The following is a 25,249-nucleotide window of genomic DNA, read 5'->3' as shown; positions in this document are numbered from 1 at the left end:
GAACATAAATTCTGCTAACTACTCACTGTTGGTTTTGTTCTTGTTTTGTTTTTTGTAGTTAATAATTGTGAAGCAAGAAGATAAGCTGGAAATGCTGTTCAAACACTTTCTGGTGGAGGACAAGAGCCTAAGTGGGGGAGCTTCATATGTGGACTTCCTGTGTCACATGCACAAGGAGATTCGGCAGCTACTGAGCTAGAGGAGGGAGTGATGCTGGAACTCAGCAGTGACATTTCAGTCTCCACTAATGACCTGATCAGAAGGCCCAGCGCCCTCCAAAAGGACAACATAGAAATCTGTACAATTCCATAATTTTTAATACACGTTGCATAAGCAGAAATCCTTTCAACCTCTCCCAGTCCCGTATGAGAGATGAAAAATTTTCCTAGTGAAGGCAAAAAAAAAAAAAAGGCCTTTGATACCAGGTCTTTTACTTGCATCTAAATTGTTTCCTGTGCTTGGCAGGAGTTCACACCCTGCCCCCCACCCCCCCCACCCCCCACCATGCTCGCTAATCCTGTTGTAATGAATGTAGGTTTTTTTTGGTTCACTGTACATGATTCAACATTGGGTGAAAAAGCGATAACTCTTTGAAATTTCTGGTAGTTGCTGTGTGTTTGTATGGGCGCGTGTGCATGCTCCAAGTGTGAAGAGGATGTGCAGGTGGGGAGGACAAGAGGCAGGTCAGGTGATGGGAGCTGGAGCAGCCAAACATTTTCTGTCTTCTCTTAAGAAGGAATTATGACATTGCAGAGCACAAATGTATCATGTGGCTGCCTGAACCAGAAATCCATGAAAAAGGAAAAGAGTGGTAAGCCAGGAGGCAACAGGGCAAATTTCTTTCCACAATCTTCCCTGTACTATAAGTTGCTGTGCAGACCTGTAATGGAGTAAGTAGTAGTTCACTGAGCAACAATCAACAGCTTCTGAACAGCGTAGAGACAGTGCTTCCCGTTGGTGTGTGTGGTGACTCCTTCTCATTGCACAGCTCTGTAATGTCCTACTCAATCCATGTTCCATGGCCTCTCCTGCAGAGCTTACCTGTCTATCCAGATTGTGGTGGGAACAAAAGCCTCTTAACCTTAAGCAGAAAATACTTTTAACAAGGTGATGTGGGGCTGTCTAGGAACTGGATGATAAGGAAGTGGCCGTTTTCAACAATATTATTGTGAATCACAGCAAACAAGCAGGAATTTGATTTATACTGATGCCAATTTGAGACTGCTTTGTATCCTGGAATACGAGGAAGGGGATACAAATACTAAGATTTAGACTGTACTGTAGTAGGTATTGCAAGTACCTGATTTCGCTTATTGAAAGCATCTGGGCCATAGTGAAGAGTTTCATTACTGGATGTTTATACCTTCCCTCATTCTACCTACTGATCAGCTTGCACAAAACCTTTTTATAAGCCTGTTTGTTAACTAAAATACCTCAGACAGATTAATCCATCCACTTTGGCCACTCTGCTGCTCTATTCTGCAAGGGTGGATGAGAATACTCCTGTGAAGAGGGAGCGAGTGTAAATCAAATTCAGAATTCTAAGGGCTTCGTTTATTCACTTTTGAAAGGGGGCTTGTATATTTTAGCTTGAACGCTTAACAAGTGTTCTTACAATACCCAGGAGTTTAAGCTACCAGTAGCACTAAAGTGGAAGGAAGAATGTGGGTGGATTAGAGAACATATTATCTGGGCTTGATATTTCAGAGGAAAGTCCTTGTTAAGATCAGAAAAATATCTGGCTGTGGTTTTAGTTCCATATCCTGTAGCATGTATATAAATTCATTTTTCATCTAATGCTGCTCGTTTGTCTTCCCTCCCATCAGTACACAGAAAGGGGAGTATGAAAATTATAATGGAGAAACTCTTTCAAGATGTAGCTGACAGAACCTTCAGCTTTTTTGTATGAATGTGGCCGACTTTTTACTCCACGTACTGCCTCCAGCCAAAAAACCTAGAGGTTTTTTAACCAGAGGAGAAAAAGAACTTCCCAGGAATATAAGGCGCAGCAACCACAGACTTCCACAAGTACTAATTTCTAGTATTAATATTGGGGGGTGTGGGGGTGGAAATGAAATCATAAATGAACCTTTCATTTTCTTCACTTGTTTTTCCAATGCATCTTTTAATTTGTAAAGAAATAAAAATATATTAAGATGTATTTTATGTCATTGTTAGTAAATAAACACTGCTTATTTTTCCAAACCCTGTATTTTGCGGGAGGGAGGCAAGGGGAAGGGCTGAAGTCTAGCTGACTGATCCTTTATAATCCAATCTTCTGCTGACCAATTTCAGGTTTGTTTTTTTTTCTTCACACTGAATGATGATAAGAAATTCAACATGTCAGCAGAAAAAGGTGCTGTTTAATCTCAGTGTTACTTTGATTAGATGATTGCTTTCTGAACTTTCATTTTGCAAAGAGATTTCCCTTTAACGCAACTTCAGTCAGATTGATTGGGGTTTTTTTGTTCTACTTTGGAAAGTATTACACTTACCTTGTGACAATGTTAACTTAAAGACTTCTGCAGTCTTAAATTTTTCAGAAAAATAGAGCTCCTCTTCAGAGTTAAGACAGCAGGGAAGCTGGGTGGGTTGGTTTTTTTTTGTTTGGTTTGGGGGGGGGGGTCCTAACTGCAACAATAAAGTTCAGAGTGAACTGGAGTGTAACTTGACTGTAGCCTAGAACATCGATATTGTACAATTTGCTGGTAACGTTACAACAACATCTATGAACGCACAAGACAATAATTGCTAAATATCCAATGCTACTTGGTTTGCTGTAGAATATTTTTGAGATTACTCTCCTACAGAATGTACATTATGTCCAGAATCTGCTACTGAACTGTAATATTGCAATAATGATGGGCTGCATGGATCTTGTACATTAATCGTGTGGAGTAAATGCACTTGCAGGCATTTTTGTTGCAGCACCCCTTCTGATGCATGTGGAAGTTGCCTTGCAGTGCCCATGTCTGTTGGCGTGCTGTGACAATGTAAGTGGAGGAGCTGGTGGGGATGGCGTGGGGGTGGTAGTCTTTCTGCACTGGCTGTGGTGTGCTTCTGGATCCTGCCCAAGAAGTGTCAAGACCTAACTTTTCAAAGGAAAGTGAAATGATTCATGTGTCTTAACCTGTTCCTTATACAGCCAGAGAATACTTCTTTGCTGGTGGCCGTAGTAACTGATCAGTATTGTGATTGGGATTAAGTTCTCTCTTCAGGAATGAGTTTGAAGCTTTTAGCAACTCCATAACCGAGTGGTAATTCTAGCATACTTCTGTTGGATTTTTATAATGTAGCCCAAGCTCAGTATCTGCACAGCTACTTTACCCCTTACAGCGTATTTTAATACCGAAGAAGTTAGTTAAGGTTGGTACAGAAGAGCAGCTTCAAGGGAGCTTTAAACTAGCCTCTAGATGTGAAGAACCCCAACATTTCTGTTAGTAAAAGGCGTTTTCTGCTCCCTCTATGGTTTTCAGCAGGAGCTAATGGGGGTGTACTTTCTTGCACCACCTAACCCCGCCCCGGTACCGCCCCTCCCCAGGCGTGTTTGCTGTCGGCATGCTGTGCCTCTGCCCTGTCAGCTGGAGGGGCTGCGGGCGCAGGTGCGTTAGGGGCAGAGAGCATTTACACCCCCTTGAACTACGGCTGCGCCGCTACGGTAGCGCTGCCGTTGTCGTGACAGACCCGTGCCACGTTTCGCGGCCCCCGCAGGCCACTTGTAATTTACGTTGAGGATACGAAGTGACGGGAGGGGGAGAAAGGCGGGGCGGAGTCGGAGGCGGAGCCCGCCTCCGCCCGGCCCTCGCTCTCCGCCCGCCGTTGCGGCCCTTGCGGCCTTTGGGCGCGCGCGCCCCATGACGAACACCGCCCCGGGGCGGGGCCCTTGCGGCCGCTTCCTGAGGTGGGGCTGGCCCGGGCCGGGGGTGGCGGGGATGGGGGGCGGCAGTAGGCCGGGCCGCGTGCCGCGGCGGGCGCCCGTCTGCCTCTGGGTGGTGCTGGCCTGTGCGGCGGGGTCCGCGCTGGCCACAGAGGGGCCGGCGAAGGAGGAGGAGGCGGCTACGGCGGCCGGGCTGGCGGACGCTGAGGAGCCGTGCGGGGCGGAGGGGTGGGCGCAGGATGCCGTCCCGCCGGGTGCGGCCTTCGTCGCCGCCGCGTCGTACCGCGGCCCCGGTAACAACGACTCGCGGAGCAACAAGGCGCTGCCCATCCTGCTGTGGTGGAGCGGGAGCCTCTTTCCCCACTTCCCCGGCGAGACGGAGCGGATCGACTGCCCGCGCGGCTCCTGCCTCGTCACCCGGAGCCGGCGGGTGGCCCGGCACCGCCGCACCAAGGCCCTCATCTTTTACGGCACCGACTTCAGGGCGTACGAGGCGCCGCTGCCCCGCCTGTCCCACCAGACCTGGGCGCTCTTCCACGAGGAGTCCCCCATGAACAACTACGTCCTCTCGCACTCGCCCGGCATCCAGCTCTTCAACTACACGGCCACCTTCCGCCGGGAGTCCGACTACCCCCTCACGCTGCAGTGGCTGCCCGGCGTGAGCTACCTGCGGGGCCCGGCGGTGCCCCTGGCCGAAAAGGACGCGTGGCGGCGGAGGGGCTATGCCCCGGTGCTCTACATGCAGTCCCACTGCGATGTCCCCTCGGACAGGGACCGCTACGTGCGGGAGCTCATGAAGTACATCCAGGTGGGTGGGAGGCTGTGGCACAGTGTTGCTGTAGGAGCTGGGTCCGCCCGGCTGCCCCCCCGTCCACCTCCTCTTGTTAACGGGGTTTGTTTGACCTTGTTTTTAGCCGAGACGCGAATCGCAACGGGATGCATGCCACCCACGAGCTGGACAGAAAAACTAGTTGTGTTCCTTCCTAAAGCATGGTCTAGACTACACTATGTGCCAGTAGGTAGGCCTGATGGTAGCTGTTAGCTGTGGAGTTGGCCAGACTGGGGGTCAGTCACAAGCTGGGCCAAGCCTGAGCAAGCTTGCTCTCGTGGACCAAGTGCTAGAAGTTGCTGAAATCTCTGGACCTTTACGTTGGCTTACAGGAAGGCTGTTCGTTTACAGGCCTTGTTCCCGTTTGAAAGTATAGGCGTGCAGTAAAAAGCCAGGTTGCTGTGTTTTGAGAGCCTGCTCCTTCTCTGTGTTATGCTAGGACCATGTTATTTCTGTGGTGGTTTGTGCTGCTGTGGCCCAGCTGATAGAGAGTAGCTTCATAAACTGAAATAATGTAGTTTCTTTCAAGCAGAAAAAAAGTTTAGTGCTTTTTTTCTTAAAAATTCTGAAGCATAGTAGATTAGGGGGGGTGAAAGCATCTGGTTTTAGTCTTTGTCTGAAACATCTTTTTCCTTGTCATTTCTGCTGTTTCTATTGGTTGCAGTTAATTTATTGTGCAAGTTTGTCATGTACTCAGTAGTGAAGCAAAGACAAAAGGATTTTTAAAATATGACTGTATATTGTCAAAGTATGAAGCAGATTCCAGATCAAGTGTATTGTCTTTCATTTTTAGACAGTATTCTTTTAGCTCCCTGCATCAATTTTTCTCAATCTAACAAATGGCAAATTTTTGCCAGCCCGCTGAGACTGGCGGGGACTGTGTGTAATACCTGTTTGGAAAAGTACTGGGTCTCTGTTAAGTAGAAAGATGACTTTTAAATTAACATAGAGTTGAAAGCTCTTCCTTGTCTCTCGGCTTCTCATTTACCTGGTAATAAATACATTTATGAGTGATACCTTCTTTTCTGTGCCCTCTTCCCACCCCTCAATCTGTACCATAGTTTATGCTGCTTTTCAAACTGAACACTCTGTTTTCTCTAAAACTGTTAGAACTGGGACTCTAGGAATAGTCACAAGGGAAAGACCTCAGGAGTGAAAGTGAAGCTAAACTAAAGTAGCTAGGAACTGATCAAAGTTAGGAATTTTACAAGAAGTATAAGCTCTGAAAACAAGCTTCAGGCAAACAAATCACTTTGTAAAGATGCCGGTTGTTGTTTTAGGTTGACTCCTATGGGAAATGCCTGCATAACCGTGAGCTTCCCAGTGAGCGACTGAGAGACACGTCTACAGCCACTACAGAAGATGCTGAATTTATGACTTTTATTGCCAGGTACAAGTTTCATCTGGCCTTGGAGAATGCCATATGTGACGACTACATGACAGAGAAGCTGTGGCGTCCAATGCACTTGGGTGCTGTCCCAGTATACCGAGGCTCCCCAGCTGTGCGGGACTGGATGCCAAACAACCTCTCCATCATTCTTATAGATGACTTTGACAGCCCCCAAGAGCTGGCAAAGTATCTTGATTTCCTGGACAAGAATGGAGAGGAGTATATGAAGTATCTAGAGTATAAAAACCTTGGTGGAATCAAAAACCAGTTCTTGCTAGAGAGCTTGGAGAGACGGGAGTGGGGTGTGAATGACATGACTCTGCCTAATTACCTGAATGGCTTCGAGTGTTTTGTCTGTGACAGGGAGAACAGCCGGGTCAAAGAGGAGCAGGAACACAAAAAGTCTCGTGGGAAAATTCCAGCCCCCAGACCTCACATAGCTCAGTACAAGCACATGGGATGTCCTGTGCCAACCCCTGGGTTTGGAAGTGTTGAAGACCTCTCTGGAGGAGACAGGTAATGTACCAATACTATGCTTTTTGAAGGAAAAAAAGCTTCAAATAATAGTAGCTGTAACTTTTAGTAATGCTTTGTACTTAAAGGATCTCTGAATACATCTCCAGTTACACTTTATATTATGTCTAATCGGTGGTATGGTAGTTCTGTTAATATTATGTAACACAGGCTGAAAAAGAGGCTTAGATGGTGGTATCTGTTAGGGGTTGAGTGAGGAGCATGAGACACCCATAATATTCTGTTAAAATGCTCTGTGACATTGGGCAATGTAGTTATCCTTTGTCTATCTTAGCCTCTTTGTTTGGAGGATGGGTGTTTTTCGGTACAGTGATGGTAAAGCACTTGGTAGCCCTCGGGTGAAAGAAGCTCTATACCTCATTACAAAGTACTGTGTTAAGAATGGGGCTGCCACTGTTCAGTGCAGGCCTAGTTGACTTCAGAGCAGAAGTTAGGCTCACGCAGAATACTTTATAAGACTTTTTGTTGGGTTTTGTGACAAAATTCTGGCTTGTGTTGAAGGATGCCATCCCATTTATTTAGGAGAGGGACCATGCAGGACAGAGAATAGGTTGAGTAGCTTTTTGTCCCCTTTGTGCGCAGGGATTGGTAGTGTCGCTGGAATCTCCCAGGCCTATAGCCCAGTGTTAGCCATCTCCAGTACAAGCTGCGCTGAAGTCTGTCAGCAGGGAACTAACCATGCCAACCCTCAGGCAGCTACTTTTGACAGGCAGAATAGAGTTTTGTTTGCATGGCCTACTTAGTATTTATACATGCATTGGTACACAACAAGTCAGTGCTTGGGTTCCCAAACCTTGAGTTGTTCCATTGACAGTATTTGAAGTTGCAGTTGCTAGAAGGAAAGGTTCTTGCAGTTCATAAACAACGTGTGCACTTTTTGTAGTGTGTATTACTAGTGTAACATGTTTGGATCCCCCAGCTTTGTCACTGTGGCGGGTTGACCCTGGCTGGATGCCAGGTGCCCACCAAAGCCGTTCTATTGCTTCCCCCCACACAGCTGGAGAGGGGAGAGAAAATATAATAAAGGGCTTGTGAGTCAAGATAAGGACAGGGAGAGATTGCTCACCAATTACCATCATGGGCAAAACAGACTCAACTTGGGGAAAATTAATTTATTACCCATCAACCAGAGTAGGGTAAGGAGAAATAAAACCAAATCTCAAAACATCTTCCCTCCACCCCTCCTTTCTTCCTGGGCACAGCTTCACTCCCAGATTCTCTACCTACCCCCTTCCCCCCCCCCCGCCCTCAGCAGTGCAGGGGGATGGGAATGGGAGTTACAGTCCCTTCATCACACGTCTCTGCTGCTGCATCCTCTTAAGGGGCAGGATTCCTCACACTCTTCTCCTGCTCCAACATGGGGTCCCTCCCATGGGAGACAGTCCTCCACGAACTTCTCCAGTGTGGGTCCTTCCCATGGGCTGCAGTTCTTCACGAACTGCTCCAGCATGGGTCCCTTCCATGGGGTGCAGTCCTTCAGGAGCACCCTGCTCCAGCGTGGGTCCCCTGCAGGGTCACGAGTCCTGCCAGAACACCTGCTCCAGCATGGGCTCTTCTCTCCACAGATCCACAGGTCCTGGCAGGAGCCTGCTCCAGTCACTTTTCTTTGTGTTACCTGCAACAATTTCTGCCTTTTTAGGCAATTACTCAAGTGCATGCAAGTCACTTTCTATAAGCCATCAGACAGCCATCATAAAGATAAACCCTCAGCCGTAGCAGATCTTGCCTATGCTCATAGATATCGCCAAAGATTTCAACGTTCTGATGTCAGTCCTGCTGTAGTATTAAATTAATGACCTTTTGAAAATATTGGGAAGATCTCATGCACTGTCCAGAAGGAAGTTGTCAATTTCTATCCCAGTTTATATCAGTTTACAGCTTTGTTAATAATTGAATTGAATGCTTATGAGTGTTAAATGTTAGAAGAAACAGTGTGTTGAAAATGTAGAATCCATCATTTCAAGTACGCTAACCCAGAACGAAGTTCTATGTGGATATGAAGCTCTCAAAGTTTTTATTACGTTATCATCCACAAAAAAACATGAAGAATTTTTTTAAGTGTGGAGAACTACTTCAATGTTTGGATGCTTTGAAAAATGGCCAACTGAAATTAAAAAAGGGAAATAAGACTAAGGTCATTCAGGTTGTTTAGGAAATGCCTATTTCACAAAACTTGTGATGTTTGTCATTAGAAAGCATTTTTCACAGTACAATTAAAATATTGACTAATTGAAAAGTTATGCTTGTAAGTAAAAGGGGTCCATAATCCTTTGTTTTCTGTTGGTTGATTGATTTATTGGAGCTTTTTTATAGTAATACCTTTTCTCAGTCTCGGTAGCAAAGTGTGTTTTTTCCTTGTAGCACACTCTGCAGCATGCTCCTCGAGTATTCTTTACTTTTTTGTAGATCATCTTTTGTTTGAGCAGCAGATGGCAGTAGAGAAATACATTTGAAGGCCCAGCCTGGGTGCTTATGCCATTTACTTGCAAGCTCAGGTACTCCTGTCATTCTGTGCAGTGGTCATCAGCAAGGAGTTTTGAACAGTTGGTCCATAATCCAAGCTGCAGTTGCATCCCATGGAAGTTTCCATGTCTCATTGAACCGGAGTATGTATTCTTCTCCTGTTTGTAGATATGAGATGTGTCTGGAAAAATTGTACCAGGGAAGCTTCTACATTGTCTGCTATCTACTTTAGAAAGAGATGTATCTATACCTTCTGAGGCATTATCAAGGGGATCTCCAGTGAAATACAGTGGTTTCTATCTTGTAAGCATCTGAGTTTTCACTGTTTTTATCTCCAAAATGGAGCATGATTACTCAGAACTGTAAATGATGTGACATTAACATAAAATTGCTGCCAAAGCATTAACTAAACATGATCATATTTTGTCAGAGTTTGACAGTAATATTATGTCAACAGTATGATCAATTTAGATGATTGTCTGCTGAGCCAGTCAATTGTATATTTTGTTACTTTAGAAAACATTATTGTGGAAAAAGGATGCAGGCCTAGTGGGATTACAAATGATAGACTATATGAAACCATACAAGGTCTGACTATAAACATACACTGACTTTTGAGTTCTGGAGGCTTCTGGAACTAAGAGAACAACAAAGGCAATTGGAGTTTATATATTTTTAGTGCAAGTACCCAATTACAATAAGGTTACCCTGCGCATTTGCATGCTCTGTAATCCTTATTCCCTGATGTAATTTGTTTTTAGGGTTGACAGATGTGCTGAATTGACAGAACTGCTGCATCAGAATCTCTCTCTATGTAGGTATATGTAGCCAGAGCACGTTATTGTACCTTCACCTTGCTGTCCTTTAGCTCTAAGCATGGACACATGGTTCCTAAATCCTTATGCTTGCAGCCTCACTTGTATTTGGACTTATGGGCTTCACAGTCAAGTGAGCTTAAGAAGAAAAGCTGTAGAACAACTATTTGTCTGTGTTAGGTTATGGGTCAGTCTGTTGAATTCTTGGCTGCTTTGTACAGAAAATAGTGAGTTACAGTGCTACTAATGAGTAGAGTACCTGTTTAGCAGGAACCGGAATCTCCAATTATTCTTGGACTCCCAGCTTTGTGAAGAGAAACGTTTGGTTTGTTTCATTGATAATGATTCATTTTCCAAAAGTGGGGCGTTTGAGAGGATAACTATAAGAACACTAAGTGACAATACTTTTTCAGTTACCTAAAGTTTTCATCTGTGGTAGCATGAGAAAAGAGAAGCCAGTGTGCCTTTAATATAGGAATATTTTGAAACCATGGTTTTCCTAGTTCCATTTTATGTCGATGTCACAGTTTATTTATGATGAGAGTAAACAGCTTGAAAGTGTATCAGATTTCCCATGTGTACAGTGTAAGGTGTCTCTTGCAATAGAATCCAGTAATCAGCCAGGATTAAAGATAGATCTGTATCTCATGGTAATAATGATTCAGGTGTACGTAGTTGGTAGTTTCAGGGTATTTGTACAGTCCTGTTTGTGCTGGGGTACCAATTTTTTCCAAGTTACATAATCAGAATGAAATTATTTTCTTAAAAACCAATAACAGCAATGTAAAAAAAAAAAAATACCAAAGGGTTCTTATTTAATGTTTTTGACAAAAGCTTTCACTTGGACACTGGAATTCGTTTCAGTGTTGGTTCCATAGAGTTCAGCTGGAAAACATTTTCTGTTACCTAGTGCCACTTAGTCTTGTGTCTAGTACTTAATGCAAGTATACCCATTTTCCTAACATGTGCCCTTATGCAGTGCTGTAAAAAAACAAGTAACTCATGTTGGCGGTCCTTGAACAAAGGTTAATGAATTTAGCTAGTAAACAATGTGATCTCACAATAAGTCGAAGTGCTGCATTTTACAAGGGAACCTTTTGGCAGATTTTTTTTTTTTTTTTTTAATGTGGAAGTAAGCCTCTGTCCATGATCCTTCACATTGTAATCTATGTTAAAAGCTTTATTTTGAGGCCCCTGTTGGTGTACACTGCAGAAATGTCCCACCATAGATGATGCTGTTGACCACAGAAAACAATTTCCATGGCATAAAAGTTGTATGCTGCTCCACAGAGAAAGCGACTATGACACGTTGTGCGTTTCTTTTGGTCTTCCTGGAGTAGTGGGTGAGATCTGCTTGTGGGCAGTGCAGCCATGCTTGATTTAATATATGGTGTATAAAGTGAATGCAAATGGCACTGTACTTATTTCTATGACTGGGAGGGAGAAGCAGCAAAAAGCTTTGTATATGTTAACAAGTGTTGGGTAACTCATATGGACAGATTAAAAAGAGCATCATCTTTGGTCCTTATTCCCAAAATTTGTGATGGCCTTATGTGGCTAGGTAGCATATACAATGGAGGAGAGATAAATAAATTATTACCATACCTTGATATAACACAGATGAGAGAAGTAGTCCACATGATCATGAATGGGAAGGGAATTGCTGAAAGTTGCAGCGATATAGTTTGTACTATGAAAACTTGGAGGTGTGCATTGAAAAAGAGAAAACCTCTACTTGACCATCTAGTCTGGAGATAAAGAATAGAGTCAGGGCTGAGGGATATAATGATTTTTTTGTCTCTGCCATGTGTAACCTGAGTTGGTAATGAGTAGACGTCATTCTCTAATTGTTAAATGGTTTATATGAAAAAAAAAATTTATTCTTAGGCTGTTACACACATACTGGCCATAGAAGGCTACTCTCAAAAATGTGTAAGGACTCTGCGCTAGATTTTATTTCAATAGAAGCTTTTTTTCTCTCCAATTAATAATTTAGTCTCTTTGGTTAATACTACAGTCACATGCTGATATTTCTAGAATGTTGTAAAGCTAATAGTTAACTTACATTTTCTGTAGGAAATTTTCAGAGCAAGTTTCTTTAAATGACTTGGAATGCAGTGGCACAGTAACAACACACTTTTTTTATGACCATCTCTGGGCCTGTTTTCCTCTTAGGTGAAAGAAAAAAAAATGGTTTCAGTGCTATCACAGCTGCAGACTCATTTGGTTTTTTTAATAATTTATGGTGATGTTTCTTTTTTGTTTCAGCTGGAAAGAGATGTGGCTGCAGGATTATTGGCAAAGCCTTGATCAGGGTGAGGCCCTCACTGCTATGATTCATCGCAATGAGTCACATCAGGGAAGATTTTGGGACTATATGCATGAGATTTTTCTCAAGAGGACAAAGCAACACTGACCCATCTTTGTAAGAGCTTGATCTGAAAATTGCATTGAAAGTTGAGACTGCAAATTCTTACCTGTCTCCAAATGTTTGCCTTGAAATAGAAGAGAAACTCTCACAGAATTTTTTCTGGTGCATGAAGTGAGTAACTCTCTGTTATGATTGGATTCCAGCAGTGGAGATCTTAGCAACTGCTTTGATCTGAATTTCAGCTCTGTGGCGTGAAGCCACTCCTAACTTGCAGGTGTCAACATGTGGGGCAAAAGAGGATTTTACTCTCCTTTTGCATTTCGTATAGTTTCCTTGTGGCTTACATGACTTCAGAGGAACACCTCTTCAGACTCTTGCTCAAATGCCCAAAGTTATTTCAGGGATTTTTTTAATCTCCAAAATATTAATCACTTTTTATAAGTATTTTATCAGTCACTTATTCTCCTCATTAAGGTGTACTTTTAGCTGCTGTTAACAAATAGCTTTTCCAGTGAAGGAATAACAAAAGACAAATGTCTGTGGAGAGCAATTGTGCCTTATGAAATTGCAGCAATAAAGTCTCTTCTCCCCAACTAAGCATGCCTCAAATACTCGTACTTTTCAGGATAACTGAATAGCTATGGGCAGGTCACTTAGTCTCTGCCTATTTCTCTTTTACTAATTTATCAGGTGATACGTACAATGGGATGAGAGACTAAATTATTTAATTCACAACTTCCAACAAAGTATTTCACACCAGAAAATGTATTACCTGGTGTTGTGCAGAACTAGAGTAAAATTAGTATGCTTTGGTTCTTTTAAGTTTCCATCAGATCTGAAATCCCAGGTATAATCTTGACTTCTTGTTATCTCCTTAATGCTAGCAATTCAGAGGCCTTTGATTTGTTCTTTTTGAGTATCTGCAGCTTTCTGCAAAGACAAATACATTTTAATGATGGTGCCTTTCCAGTGGTCTCTGCAGTTTGGATACAAAACTTGCAGCCTTTCTATGCTGAAGTGGGTGATCAGAATCAGGTGCACTGAGACAGTTTTGTATCTTTACCCAATCTTAACACTATATGATCCTGGTCTGTGACCAGAGTTCCTAAAAGTAAGTGATCACATGTGGATAGATATTCCTTGTTGTGTAGCCTGTATCTCTTACAGATATAAATAAAGTCCTCTGTTCCCTGCCATGTTGGGTACCTTTCTGAAATAATTGATCTTGCATTGGAGGGAGACTAATTCACCTAGTGTCACTGGTTTAAAAGCACAGGCAAATACAGCCACACTGCTGTGATGTCTCTAATGCTATAATGGTATCTTATTTCTCCATTTCTCCTCCCTCTTCAGAAGTAAATACTGACTAAATAGCCAGAGTTTATCTATGCCTAAGATAGGATTGTTGGTAATGAAAGTCTTGAGTCTGTGGGGTAATTTCATTTTGTAAGGCAGTTCATGCATTGCTATGGGAAGCCTGAAGCCTGTTAGTAAAAGTTAGGAACGGGAGTGAATCTACATTCTGTCCCTAATTAAGTCACTATCTATTGCTTAGCTGTGGATGGATCACTTAATCTTTTTTTTTTCCCCTCAAATACCCATTCATTATGTTATAGATATGATATTATAGGTATAATATCAGTATAGGCAATGATATGCATCTCAGTGTTTGCCTTTCAGGTGGTACAACAATATTGCAGTGTTAAAATCAGGGCACCTTGACAGAGGAGACTTCAGACCCATAACTGTCATTGGTTTCTTGTAAATGTAGAAAATACATACGCTATACACTGATCTTTTTTTTTTTTTGAGAAAACTGCTTTTTTATATCTCTTCTGTAATGATAGTAACAAATGGTTCTTCAGCCAAAATGCATTCATCAGTTTACATTCTTTTTTTCACTTACTCAGCAGACATGAATATATCTGAATTAATTGTTATAAGTGGATTACTCAAATCAGATTAAGATTACACATATGTGTATTCAGAATTGAAGTGGCCACAATGTGCATGAGAAGTAAATTAAGATAAAACAAATTAAGGCTGCTTTAGTTCTATCAACTTCTACTGAACAGTTTAATGATAATTAAATAAGTTGTTTGAATTAATGCCTTCAGTTTCTCTTAATTTCATGTTTCTGTATAGAAAATCATTCAGTTGTCTTTGCATGGTTCTCTTAATTAGCTATATCTCAAAACCCTTTCTTATTCAAGTGTTTGGTGGCATAGTCAGGAGGAGAAATTCTGATCCTGCTTTTTGTCCTAAACAAAAAATAAGAACCAGGTACTAGCACACTCTGCTTTTTCTATTTTGTCGTGTAATTTAAGTAGATTTTTCTAGAAGTGAAGTATTTATAACCAAGTCCAGGTATTTGTTATAATTTATCTGCTGTTGCCAAAATTAGACATGCTACATTTAATATATTGTCCTTGCAGGAATAACAGGATGAAGTACCAATATAGGCATGTATATCATAGCACCTGCTTAGTTCTTGATTAGCGATGTCCTAAAGACTCACTTTGCCTTCCCAATCAGCAAAATGAGCATGTTTGTCAACTAACAATCGAATTGAAGATATGGTGGTACAAACTTAAGAGTAGCTAGCAAACCAAATAAAAACTTAGTGCTTTGGACCCCGATTCATTAATTTGTTAGTTCACAACCAAGTATTCCTTCACCCTTATTTATTGTCTGTACTCAGTATATTACAGTCACCAGTCAACACGGGTTTTTTGTTACCCCTACAGGGGGTGGTTTTGTTGGGTTTTTTGCTATATGTATGTACTACAGGAGGCTGTTGCTTTGAGCTTTGTGACTGTTGCCAAGCGTATGTATTTCTGATTGCCACATCCCTTCCGAACATGGGTATGAAGGTAGCACAGGTATGAAAGTAACTTTGTCACAGATATTCTGTGTTTTTTGTATGAGCTTTTCAAAGTACAACTTTTAGTTTGTAGTTAAGAGTCACTAGCCAGTTTCAATAGCTTTGTCTTCTGAGTTCTTAGTGTCTTCCTAGGTTTAACTGTTTTTTACAGTGTTACAGGTGGTAAACTTCTCAAAAGGTAATGAGTATCAGCTACCACTCTTCATAGCTGTGATGTTCACCCAAGCCTTGTGTTTCTTTTGTACCTGTAGTAATAGATCATACTAGCTTTATTGTCTCCTGTATGTCACAGTATGACCATGATTTATAAACAGGGTGTCTGTTGGCTATATTAATATACTAAATTTGTTTCACTTACTGTACACGGTGCGCAAGAATTAAGGCTGAAATATTTCTTCCAGTGCGTAGTATGAATAACTTGCATAGCTGCCAGGCAAACTCCTCAGGGGCAGGAAAGATGGGAATCTTCCCCAGCTGGCTAAAGAGTTGTGGTTGCGGTTCGACCTTCACAACATCCACTTCTCTGCACAGCAAGGACTGCAAAATGTTGCATAAAGGTCGTTCTACCACCAGGTCTTTCCTTTCATCTCGCTCCTGTTATTTCAAGGAGGCAGGAGGAGAAGCTGGGTCTCATAACCTTGAAGAGTTTGCAATTAATTTACATAATAATGCATTTGAAAGGATTCCTATGTAATGTCCAAAGACTACTGCCAGTCTTAATCAAAGTGAATTCAATTTACGATCCTAGTTGTCTTTCTACTAATGCAAGTATGTGAATGCAGACAAAGAGGAGGGTCACTGCAGCAGCTATTAATATTTTGCAAAAAGGTTTCTGATTTCTGTTCTTGACTGCTAACTGGATTTCTCACTTCACTGCTTTAAATCCATAACCAGCTAGGAGGTGGCTGAATGTAGTTGTGACTACTGGAAGGTTTATATGATACTCGGACTGAACAGTGTATGCAACATCTTTTTAATCAAGTTCTTACAGTGCAGGTGCCCATATTCATAAAAACACACAACTGAGACTAATCAGGAATTTTAGCAAAGATATCGAGTAGTGAGGATGATAAAGAGATTACCTCTGTAAACCCTTTGGTAGGCTTCTACTAACTATGGTGAGTCCCTTCACTGCTTTTCATGCATTTTGCCTGTTTACTGTGTGACTAGAGAGAGGATTTCAAAGCCATTGGGATAGCTTTATTCACTAGCACTGATGTTCTAAAAATAGGTGTTTCTTTGTTACTGCTTATATGAAACACTAGTAGATTCTATTGATGCTGTGTCTCAGAATTGACTCGACAAGCTGGGATAAGTTTATGCCCTCTTAGAGGTGAGAGAGGAGAAACAAATATCTGACAGAAGGTTAAAAATCTAGCAATCCAGTTCATTGCATTGGACAAGCTAAAGTTCTTATTCTTCTGCCTGTGATACCAGGTGCTGCCTATTTTTTCAGTAAGAAGCTGGGTATTTTATACACTGAACTGGTAGTCTGTGTTTTCTGTCCTTTAGCAAGGACTGCAATTTCCAGGAAGCATATAACCTTAGTGAAGAATATTTATTTGATACCTAACATTGATAATTTCTAGAACTGAAAAAGAATTGCCTTTTCTTATTCTGTCACTGTAGTAATTTTCAGACTGAAGGATCTCTGGGTCCTCTGTGATGGTAAGTAGAATAACAGCCAGGCAACAGTGGATTGTATATGTTTGGAGGGAAAGGAGAATGAGATTCTTTCCCTGCAAATGGTCTGCAAAGTGCAGCAGCTGGAGAATCACAGCAGAAATGCCCCTCTTGTACCTTGGAAGAGGGTAGTTTTAAGTGGCTTGGAAGAACAAATAATTCCTAAAGTACTGGGAACAGGATAAATTGAATTGAAACACAGCCATCAGGGACATCACTGTTTAAACAGGCTTTGCTATGTTAGACAAGGAGCCATCTGCCTCTTTTACCATCCTTGCATACACACTCTTCAGCCATTGTCCCAAGAGAGCCACTCCCTTAATGATTAGCTGTCATCCATTTGGTTGGATTTAATTAAGATTGTTGATGGATCTCCAGGCACCTTCTGGGAAGTTGTATTAATCGGAAACATACAGGGTGGCAGGTTCCTTCATTCTGCCCAGAGACCTCTACTGACAGGTTGAAATTAATCAGAGACAAAATCCTTTTAGTGATATGACCAACTGAGCCAAAGCTTGTGTCAGGCTTTAACAAACTGCACTTCTTTTATGATTCAGTGTCTTGGAACTGGCAGTGAGAGATACATGGCCCTGCAGAGGGATTAGGAAGGGTGGAGAAGAATGGAGCTGCAGGATATGTTCCAGAGCTCTGACACGACTGGCATCTTAATTTGTATGCTGTTATATACATTCCTGCAGAAAAGACCCATCTAATGCTGAAGTGTCTCAGCAAGAGATGGTTCAGGGGATCTTGGAATGGATCAGAGCAGATCATGATATTTGTAGCATCTCTGAGCAAATAAGGAGGCATCAGGTAATTTGCAGTGGAAATGAGCTGGATTTGAGTAAGATCTGGGAGTTAGGGATGGCAGCTCAGAACTATTCAGGTGGACAGAATAATGCAGGGCAGCTGATCTGATCAAGATAGCTCAGGATAAGGTACGCTAGCACTGGAGTTGGGGCAGGGAGGCGACATGTCAGAAAAGAAATTGCATCTGTCATTGTGATAATGAATGCATTTGTGCTAATAAGTGCATTAAGTGCTAATATTGTCCAAACACAATAGCTGTGCAGACAGGAGTAAGTCTGAACTGACTGGAATCATAGCAAGACTTTAACTACTAAAGTTAAAGTGGGGGTGCCTTAATTTTTAAGGCATCTCCAATTAAATTGGAGTTTAAGGAGGTCAGGGTGAGACAGTTGAGAATAAATTGTGGTAGGTGAGGGCATTATGAAGTTGTATGAGACAAATTGGGGCATTCAGGATAAACTTGGGTGAATATACTGGAATTTACCTGAAAGCTAGATCCAAACAGTTCAAAAAGGCACGGATATCAACTCTATTCATTTCTTCCAGTACAACTGATTTCTTAGCCTCATCCCCCAAATGTTTTTTAGGCAGTGTGTGGAGGTTTTACATAGTTACTCCAGAAAGCGAAGGATTCATGGTATAATTTCTCACCTCTTAAAGAGGTATTTAAGACAACAATCTCATTTTAAGGGTGTATTTTATGACAGCATTGTTAGCATTGTATTTAATTGTGGCATAGCATTTACTGTAGCATCATATCTGGTCTTTATTCCAGTTGTGATATAGATACTTTTCAAATCTAATATTAATAGCTTAATCTCTCTGGTTTTGACAAGCTGAAACGTGGGCTAGGATTCAGCTTTACGTTGGTCCAAGTAAAGTAGTTGTAAATGCAGTTAGAATTTTACATTTTCTTTATAGTTGTACATTCAGGATTCACAATGAAACATCTGTGGGGTTCACTTCTCAGCGTGTTGAGGGCATTGGGTTTCTGATTGTCCCTGTGAAGTCAGAACTTCTGTCTGATCAGTGTCTCTGTGCTATCAGCAATACGAAATACAGGCTGTAGAGAGACTTGACTACTGAGTAATACACCTCTTCTGTTGTTCCACATTCTCCATTAAAACCAATGTTTGTATCTTGCTTCAGACATCTTTGCATGGTATGTGCAGACACCGTCACGTACGTTATTCTGTCTGCTCAGGAATTTCTTAGGCTGATGCTCCAGTCCCAGGCTGAAAGCCAAAAAAAGAGATTCTAATGCAGACAGCGGTAACTGACAGGAACTATTACAATTCTTCTTGTGTAGCTTGCCTTCCTCTTTCTCAGCCTCCCCCCTCCCCCATTTTTCTTGGAATTACTTGAGAGTGCAACTTTTGAAGGTGAATGTAGCTGAAGGTGCTGCCACCATTAGCTAATGTAATTTGGAAAAAGGGAGGTTGATTTACAGGGACTGCAGTTCAGCTTCTCATGTCCTAGTATTTGCATCTTTCCTTTTTATTGTTGTGCAAGTCTACTTAGTAATTGCAGCAGGCAAATGCAGCAGAGAAAAGTGGTTATCAGTAGGGGTAAATAGAAGAGGCAAACCCAAGAGTAGCTGAACCTCACATGAACTAGAATACTGAGAAGTACTTCCCTGTCTTGAATTTGCAAGATTTCTAATGCTTAGAGTTGCAGGATGCAAGCCTTCCAGCCTAATTTGAATGTGTCAGCTTGTTTTTCTTCTCCACTGGTAGCCAAGCTTGAATGGTAGCTCGCTTCCTGTCCCACCAGAAAAAATGGAAGCAGAGAAACATCCCTCTTACCAAAATGTTTCAGAACTTCCAGACAGCCTGTTTGGACCTAGAGAGATGGAAATTTGCTTCTAAAGAGGACCAAAAGACATCTTTTGTTTACTTGAAAATGTCTTCTCATATTCTTTAAGTTGGACTCTTAAGAAATAGAATTGGACATACCAGAATACATTAAATCTGCAGATGCAGTGAATTCTAGTATTGATACTGATGCAATAAATTATAGTAGTGATACTGACAATATTTTGGTATTGGTCTGGTGATGTTTAAATCAAGGTAACAAAATTTCCAATGTCTTGTTAACTTCCTTGACTGGGCAGAGGCAAGTGGCTTTTTTTTTTTTATGTCAATAGCTAGGAGGTTGAATATATTCTTTTCATCCAAAGCAATGTGCTATGCAAAAAATCCTTCCAATGTTCCTGTGGAAGAAGAATGATTCTTCCTGTGTCCTCCAGTGACAAGGGAGATTGGTGGTGCCTGAGGGAGCCCTGATATGGTGATAAGGTGGCTTATTCAGTGACCGCTACATGACAAGCATCTGAGTATTCTAGGTCCCCACTCCAATGTCTAACTCCTCAGTTCTCTCCATCTACCTTGTCCCTCATGCTGTGCAGACATCTGTTTGTACCTTGGCCCTTGAAACGTTACTGTGCCTTCTGTATTACCTTGTCATTTTTAGCTGGGGACATAAGGGTTCCAGAATCAGCCAGATGAGTTGAAGACTTTCAGGGATTTAAGTCCTACACTAGGGAAGAAACTTCTGGGAACAGTGGGATTCTCCGCTCATACCGAGTATGAGGCTGTGAGAACACCAGCAGTGTTTCAGAAGCAGCAGTTTCAGTATCTTCTTGGAAAACTGGGTAGGAACATCAGTAAACAACGCAGGAGAGACCCAGCTGTTAGTATGTAATGGAGAGAGATGGTGGGCTGCGAGTGAAGTGGTGCTGAGTCTCAAGCACCAAGAAAAGTTTCCATACAATTGCAAAAGAATTCCTTGAGTTCCATTTGAATCACTTGAAATGGTGACGATTTCTCCTGCTCTGGCTGAAGCGCGTATGCTCCTTCACGGGTTAGGTTTGCTGCAGAAGAAGTTTTGAGATGTGAATTGCTGCAGTTGTCACGGGGTGGTTGGTTCCCTAGGGCACAGAAGCCGTGAGAAGGCAGGCAGTTAATTTTCATGGCCTTTGCCCGGAGGAACGGGGTGGAGGAGGAAAAACGAGGTTACAGCACAAACGGATCGATCTGCCCTTTAACGGGATGGGACGACGTTACCTGTCGGCCACCGGGCTCGGTCCCCCGGCGGACACCGCCCCTCGCAGGACGTGGTAACGTGCCCCAGCCCCAGCCCAGGGAGCGCGTGCGGGAGGCTGCTGCGGCGACCACTCCTGCCACAGAGGCCGCAGGCGCCGGACCGCGCAGGCGCCCGGCGGGTGGGCGGGGCTGGCTTGCCGCGCGGCCTGTCGCAAAGAGGATGGCGGCGCCCGTCTACCCGGCCTGGGTCACCCGCTGGGTCTCCGGGCAATGGCGGCAGAAGAAGCGGCCCCCGGCGATCCGCCCGACCCGGCCGCTGGTGCTGGCCAACAAGGTGGCGAACCGCAGGGATCAGGCGGGAGGTGAGTTCCCGGCGCCAGGCCGTTAAACGCCCCCTCCCCGGGGAGAAACGGACGGGGGCGGGTGGGCCCCCCCGCCCCTGCGGGGTAGACCTGCCGCCGTCGGGCCCTCAGCGTTGCTCCCGGGAGCCGTCCCACCACTGGCCGGCGGGAAGGGCTGCGGTGGTGTCAGGGCTGGGTCGAGCTGGCGGTTGGAAGCTCCTTGCGCTCTGCAGGGCAGCGGAGGGGAAGGGGTCTGGTTTGTGCCGTAGGGTTAGCACACGGGTTCTTTTGAAGAGGTTACTTCCTCATACAACAACCCTAAATTTGCATCTTGTGGTACTCTGTACGTGAATCACGCACGCGAAGTACTTTGTTACACCTCAACATAGCATTTACCTTAAGAACTCAGCCAGCAGTTGGGTGGCTGCAATGATGCTAATCTTTGTGCTAGCAACATCTTCTCTATGCAAAATGAAAGATGAGATCTTTACTTTAGTGTTGGTTTTTCTCACCTGCCTCAACCCCATCTTAAACTTCTCTCTGGAGATTTATGCACCGTGGAGGTTGTTAGCATGACGTCCCCAACACCTGAGATTTTGGTTGTGGCTTTCCCTTCTAGAGGCAACATGCATCACGGAGATGTCAGTAATGATGGCCTGCTGGAAACAGAATGACTTCAGCGATACAGCTTGCGCTGAGGAGATCCGGATGTTCTATGACTGCGTGGCAAAGGCAGAAGTAAGTAAGGCTTCTTTTGCATTCTTAAAGGCTGGTAGTAGGACAGGACAAAGCCCCCAGTCATTTTTTGTGTGCCAACAGTAATAATGTTCTCTGAACAGTTTGATTGGTGTTGTAACCCATTTGAGCTGTAGGAGAGATGCAGGATGATGTAGATCAAACATGCAGTCCTTCCTTTTTGAATGCGGAAGTTAAATTAAATTAGAATTGAAATGAAGGACTGTAGGAAGGGACTGGATGTTTGGTATGTTCTAACTAAGGATGAAACAGTAGTCACATCCAGTCCTTTTTGGGTTGTCAAATTCTTGAAGTAGACTTCATCCGCTGTCAGCTGACCGTAACCTAGGCTATTTATTTTGATTTCTTCCAGTTTTTAATCTCTAAACTTTCAGCACTAATGAAGCAATAACACTCACTGCTCTTCTCCGTAGTACATGATAGTTCTGAATGAGGGACAGTACGATTTGGAGCTGTTAAGTAGAACAGTGATTTGTGTGGTGCGAGATGGGGATTGCATTGTAAATGGGGAGATGTACAGTGTAGGTAATTTTCCGCAACTGCTCTGATTCATAAAATTAAGAAATAGCTGACTCGGGTATCCAATACTTGCATTATCTAGACAGTGGGGGAGCATCTAGATAAAGTCTGTCATAAATCTGTATATAGTTCTGTGCTTGCGGGGGTGAGAAGTAACCAGTGGTTTCAGTAATCCTCATAACAAATGGAATTTTCAGGATACATGAGGTAGTTTACAGCTATTCTCCATTCTCTGAAAATTAGGAGTTCTTTTAGGCTGTTTCAGGCTTCAAAGGCTAGACGTTTTCTTGAAAAATGAATTTCATATTGTCTGGAAATTAGAGGTTTCCAGCTATATGATAACCTTGAAATCAAGTCAGCTTCAAAAGCAGACTAAAGGTAAGTATGTACTAAACTTGTCCTTAAACTGATTTTGGGGTTCAGTCTTTTTTCAGTTAACAGTACCATCATTTAATGAATAGTTATTTACTGTTGCTCTTTGACAGCACAAGTGAAAAATGGTCCACAATTTATTTGGTAGATTACAAAGAATCAAACTGAATAACAGAAAGTAAAAAGAAAAAATCTGAGTTGTTACTATAAGGATGTAATATTGTTAACTAAGAATGTGGAAGAATGTCATCTTCACAAGATGTCAGTCAGTCATTAATTACATCATTTAAAGGTCATCAGCTTTTGAAAGCCTTGCTATTATTGAGCCAAGTGTTCCTTAAGGAAATTGCATTCTTCTGAAAGAAACATCCCAGTACAATTAGTAGTAGTCTTTAGGGGTGAGTGTCAGCTCTGCAAATAAACAGAGGTAATATTTTGAGGTTTCTTTTTCAGAAGGAGCGCAAGGATCAAAATGCAGAGACCCTGTCACCCAGGGGAAGCTTAACTTCAAGCAAAGTGAACAAGCTCCTGAGGAGGTTTCCTCAGATCACACATTATGTATAATGTGCTTTACTAAAGGGACTGCGGACAAGCAATTAAAGTTGGAGTCTTTCACAAAAAAGTGAAAAGTAGACTTGAGTGAGTATTTGATGTCAAGTGTTACCCGTCAGCACTGCTGTATGGATCTTGACTGCACCTTTGTTTCCAGAGCGAAAAACACCCATCTGGACCATCAGCTGACTTTGTTCATGAGGTTCTTGGGTCTTAGGGTCCTAGGATTTCTGCAGTGTGTTGTTCAACTAGCCACAGTGTGGAGTCAGGTCCTGACTGTGAAATAAAATCTTATAGGAATGCATGTAAATGCCTTTTCTAACAGTTAGGGGGTGACTTTTCCTCATGTATAAGCTTCTGCCTAACTTCTGAGCTGCTATCAAAAAGTGCTCAGGTCCAGACACTGAGGCAACTTAAAATTGATAGTAATCTCATGGCTCATACTCCTACATGTACGTATACAGAGTTTGGTTCCTCTTGAATTTTTTTTAATTCCTGCTGCTGTACAAGAAGGCTGTAGAATGAGGAAGAAATCTCCAGCAAAATACCTTGTTAATACACAATACATTGGTAAGGATCAAATACATCTTTAACATAGAAGCTTATGAATTAAGCTCTCTGATTGCAGGTGGGACAGGTATGGTGCCATGTCAGATTGATTATGTTGTCTGTACTATAATAAAATAATGCAAGACTGTTGTTTGGTGTGGGTGACTCATAATCTACAACAAAATATTCCATTGTTTTGGTAAAAAAACTAAAAGGGAGAGAAAAAGTTCAAGCATGGACTGATACTGAAATCATGTAATTAATTGCTGGGTTTGATTTGTTTGGGGTTTTTTTTCACTAGAGTACCACAAAACTGCAGGCAGATCCCTGTTGTTTTAGGACCAGTACCTAACCGGTAAGAAATATGTAGTACCTCAGAATGCTAATGATAAAACCATTTATATTGCTAATTCTTTGGGCCGTAAAGAAAAAGCAGAGGAGCATCAGGCACATACACACTGTGTTATTACCCACACGTGACTGTAGAGTTTGCATGGAGCTGGAGCTGACTTCTCTGGAGCCCCAGGCCAATACCTGTTCATCACATAAATATTGATCAAGTGTATGCTTTCAATTTATTGAAGTAATTTTAATTTACCTGTTACTTAAAATGGCTCATTAGTGGGTAATCCCATGGGGTAGCTTATTCTGTTGTTGCTATTATGGCATAATTGGGTCTTTCAGAGGGCTTGGGGCCAGTAGGAACATGATGTCCACATCTAAGTTTGAGGAAGCACTTTGGTTCTATGACATTTTGCATTTTCAGTCCAAAAGATGTTCTCTGAAAAGGAGCTACTTGCTGATTCTTTGTTTCTGAAGGAGACAAGCTAAGTTGGGGGTGAGGAACCGATGAATACTAAATTCACTTCTGTTGATGATGTTTTTTCTTTCTTTGTATTAAAACTTATAAGTATAGTTTTGTGCGTCTTAAGCTAGCAGCTGTGCTAAATGTACCAAATTCTAGTATCTGTGAAGAACTGTCTCATCAGAGAAACTAATACTTTTTTGTTGTATTTTTACTTTTGAAATTTTGTGCAGCTCCCACTAATCTGGACAGCTATTTTTGGATTTTACTGCTTCACAGTGAACTTCACAAGTTCAGTTGTTTGGGATTTTTTCTGAACTTTTACATGTCTTCTGTAAGCTTGAAATTGCTATGCTAAGGTTTTCCAGTCCTTAAAGGAATGCATTTATTTGGAGGAAGGAAGGAAAGAGAATGCTTTTCAGATGGATGCAGGTTTTACAGTGCTGCTTTTAACAGTACTCTAGCAGTTCTTTCAGCTCAGGATCCCATGCTTCAACCAGAAAACCTCCAGTTACTGATTGTCCTTGGCAATTTGAGCTGCTGCCATTTCCCTGTATCTCACTGTTAAGCTTATATTGGGTATTTAAACACGTTCTTTGACATGCTCATGTTGGTGATCATTCCATTAATAGTTCATGTGCGTAACTGCAGTGAA

The 25,249-nt window shown here is 42.4% G+C and overlaps 3 protein-coding genes across 6 annotated transcripts in view; all 3 read left to right on the top strand.

The window, feature by feature from the left end:
- SEC24C (SEC24 homolog C, COPII coat complex component) overlaps positions 1-2,404 on the top strand; it is a 38,962-nt gene extending 36,558 nt beyond the window's left edge. For all 4 annotated transcript variants that reach the window (XM_049810074.1, XM_049810072.1, XM_049810075.1 and 1 more), the window contains one exon: positions 59-2,404. In XM_049810074.1, the coding sequence (XP_049666031.1) occupies positions 59-199 (141 nt within the window). In that variant the 3' untranslated portion in view covers positions 200-2,404. The remainder of the gene's footprint in view (positions 1-58) is intronic.
- Positions 2,405-3,932: 1,528 nt separating this feature from the next.
- FUT11 (fucosyltransferase 11) lies at positions 3,933-19,082 on the top strand. Its single transcript, XM_049810781.1, has 3 exons — positions 3,933-4,685; positions 5,987-6,612; positions 12,177-19,082. Exons 1-3 carry the CDS (start codon positions 3,933-3,935, stop codon positions 12,322-12,324), a joined length of 1,527 nt encoding a protein of 508 aa, XP_049666738.1. The 3' UTR covers positions 12,325-19,082.
- Positions 19,083-20,890: 1,808 nt separating this feature from the next.
- CHCHD1 (coiled-coil-helix-coiled-coil-helix domain containing 1) lies at positions 20,891-23,939 on the top strand. Its single transcript, XM_049810945.1, has 3 exons — positions 20,891-21,062; positions 21,661-21,779; positions 23,142-23,939. Exons 1-3 carry the CDS (start codon positions 20,921-20,923, stop codon positions 23,250-23,252), a joined length of 372 nt encoding a protein of 123 aa, XP_049666902.1. The 5' UTR covers positions 20,891-20,920; the 3' UTR covers positions 23,253-23,939.
- Positions 23,940-25,249: the final 1,310 nt, after the last annotated feature.

This window comes from Accipiter gentilis, chromosome 9 (assembly GCF_929443795.1).
Source record: "Accipiter gentilis chromosome 9, bAccGen1.1, whole genome shotgun sequence".
In the NCBI taxonomy this organism is placed as follows: Eukaryota; Metazoa; Chordata; class Aves; order Accipitriformes; family Accipitridae; genus Astur; species Astur gentilis.
Note: the sequence above shows the minus strand (reverse complement) of the source record. Positions and strands in the feature narration are given on the sequence as shown.

What these genes read in the sequence shown, in the direction of transcription:
- FUT11 (XM_049810781.1), top strand. Translation starts at nt 3,933, where the DNA reads ATGGGGGGCGGCAGTAGGCCGGGCCGCGTGCCGCGGCGGGCGCCCGTC. An exon ending in AGCTCATGAAGTACATCCAG is followed by an intron (nt 4,686 to 5,986) that starts GTGGGTGGGAGG and finishes TTGTTGTTTTAG; the next exon opens with GTTGACTCCTATGGGAAATG. An exon ending in GACCTCTCTGGAGGAGACAG is followed by an intron (nt 6,613 to 12,176) that starts GTAATGTACCAA and finishes TTTTTGTTTCAG; the next exon opens with CTGGAAAGAGATGTGGCTGC.
- CHCHD1 (XM_049810945.1), top strand. Translation starts at nt 20,921, where the DNA reads ATGGCGGCGCCCGTCTACCCGGCCTGGGTCACCCGCTGGGTCTCCGGG. An exon ending in CCGCAGGGATCAGGCGGGAG is followed by an intron (nt 21,063 to 21,660) that starts GTGAGTTCCCGG and finishes TTTCCCTTCTAG; the next exon opens with AGGCAACATGCATCACGGAG. An exon ending in ACTGCGTGGCAAAGGCAGAA is followed by an intron (nt 21,780 to 23,141) that starts GTAAGTAAGGCT and finishes TTTCTTTTTCAG; the next exon opens with AAGGAGCGCAAGGATCAAAA.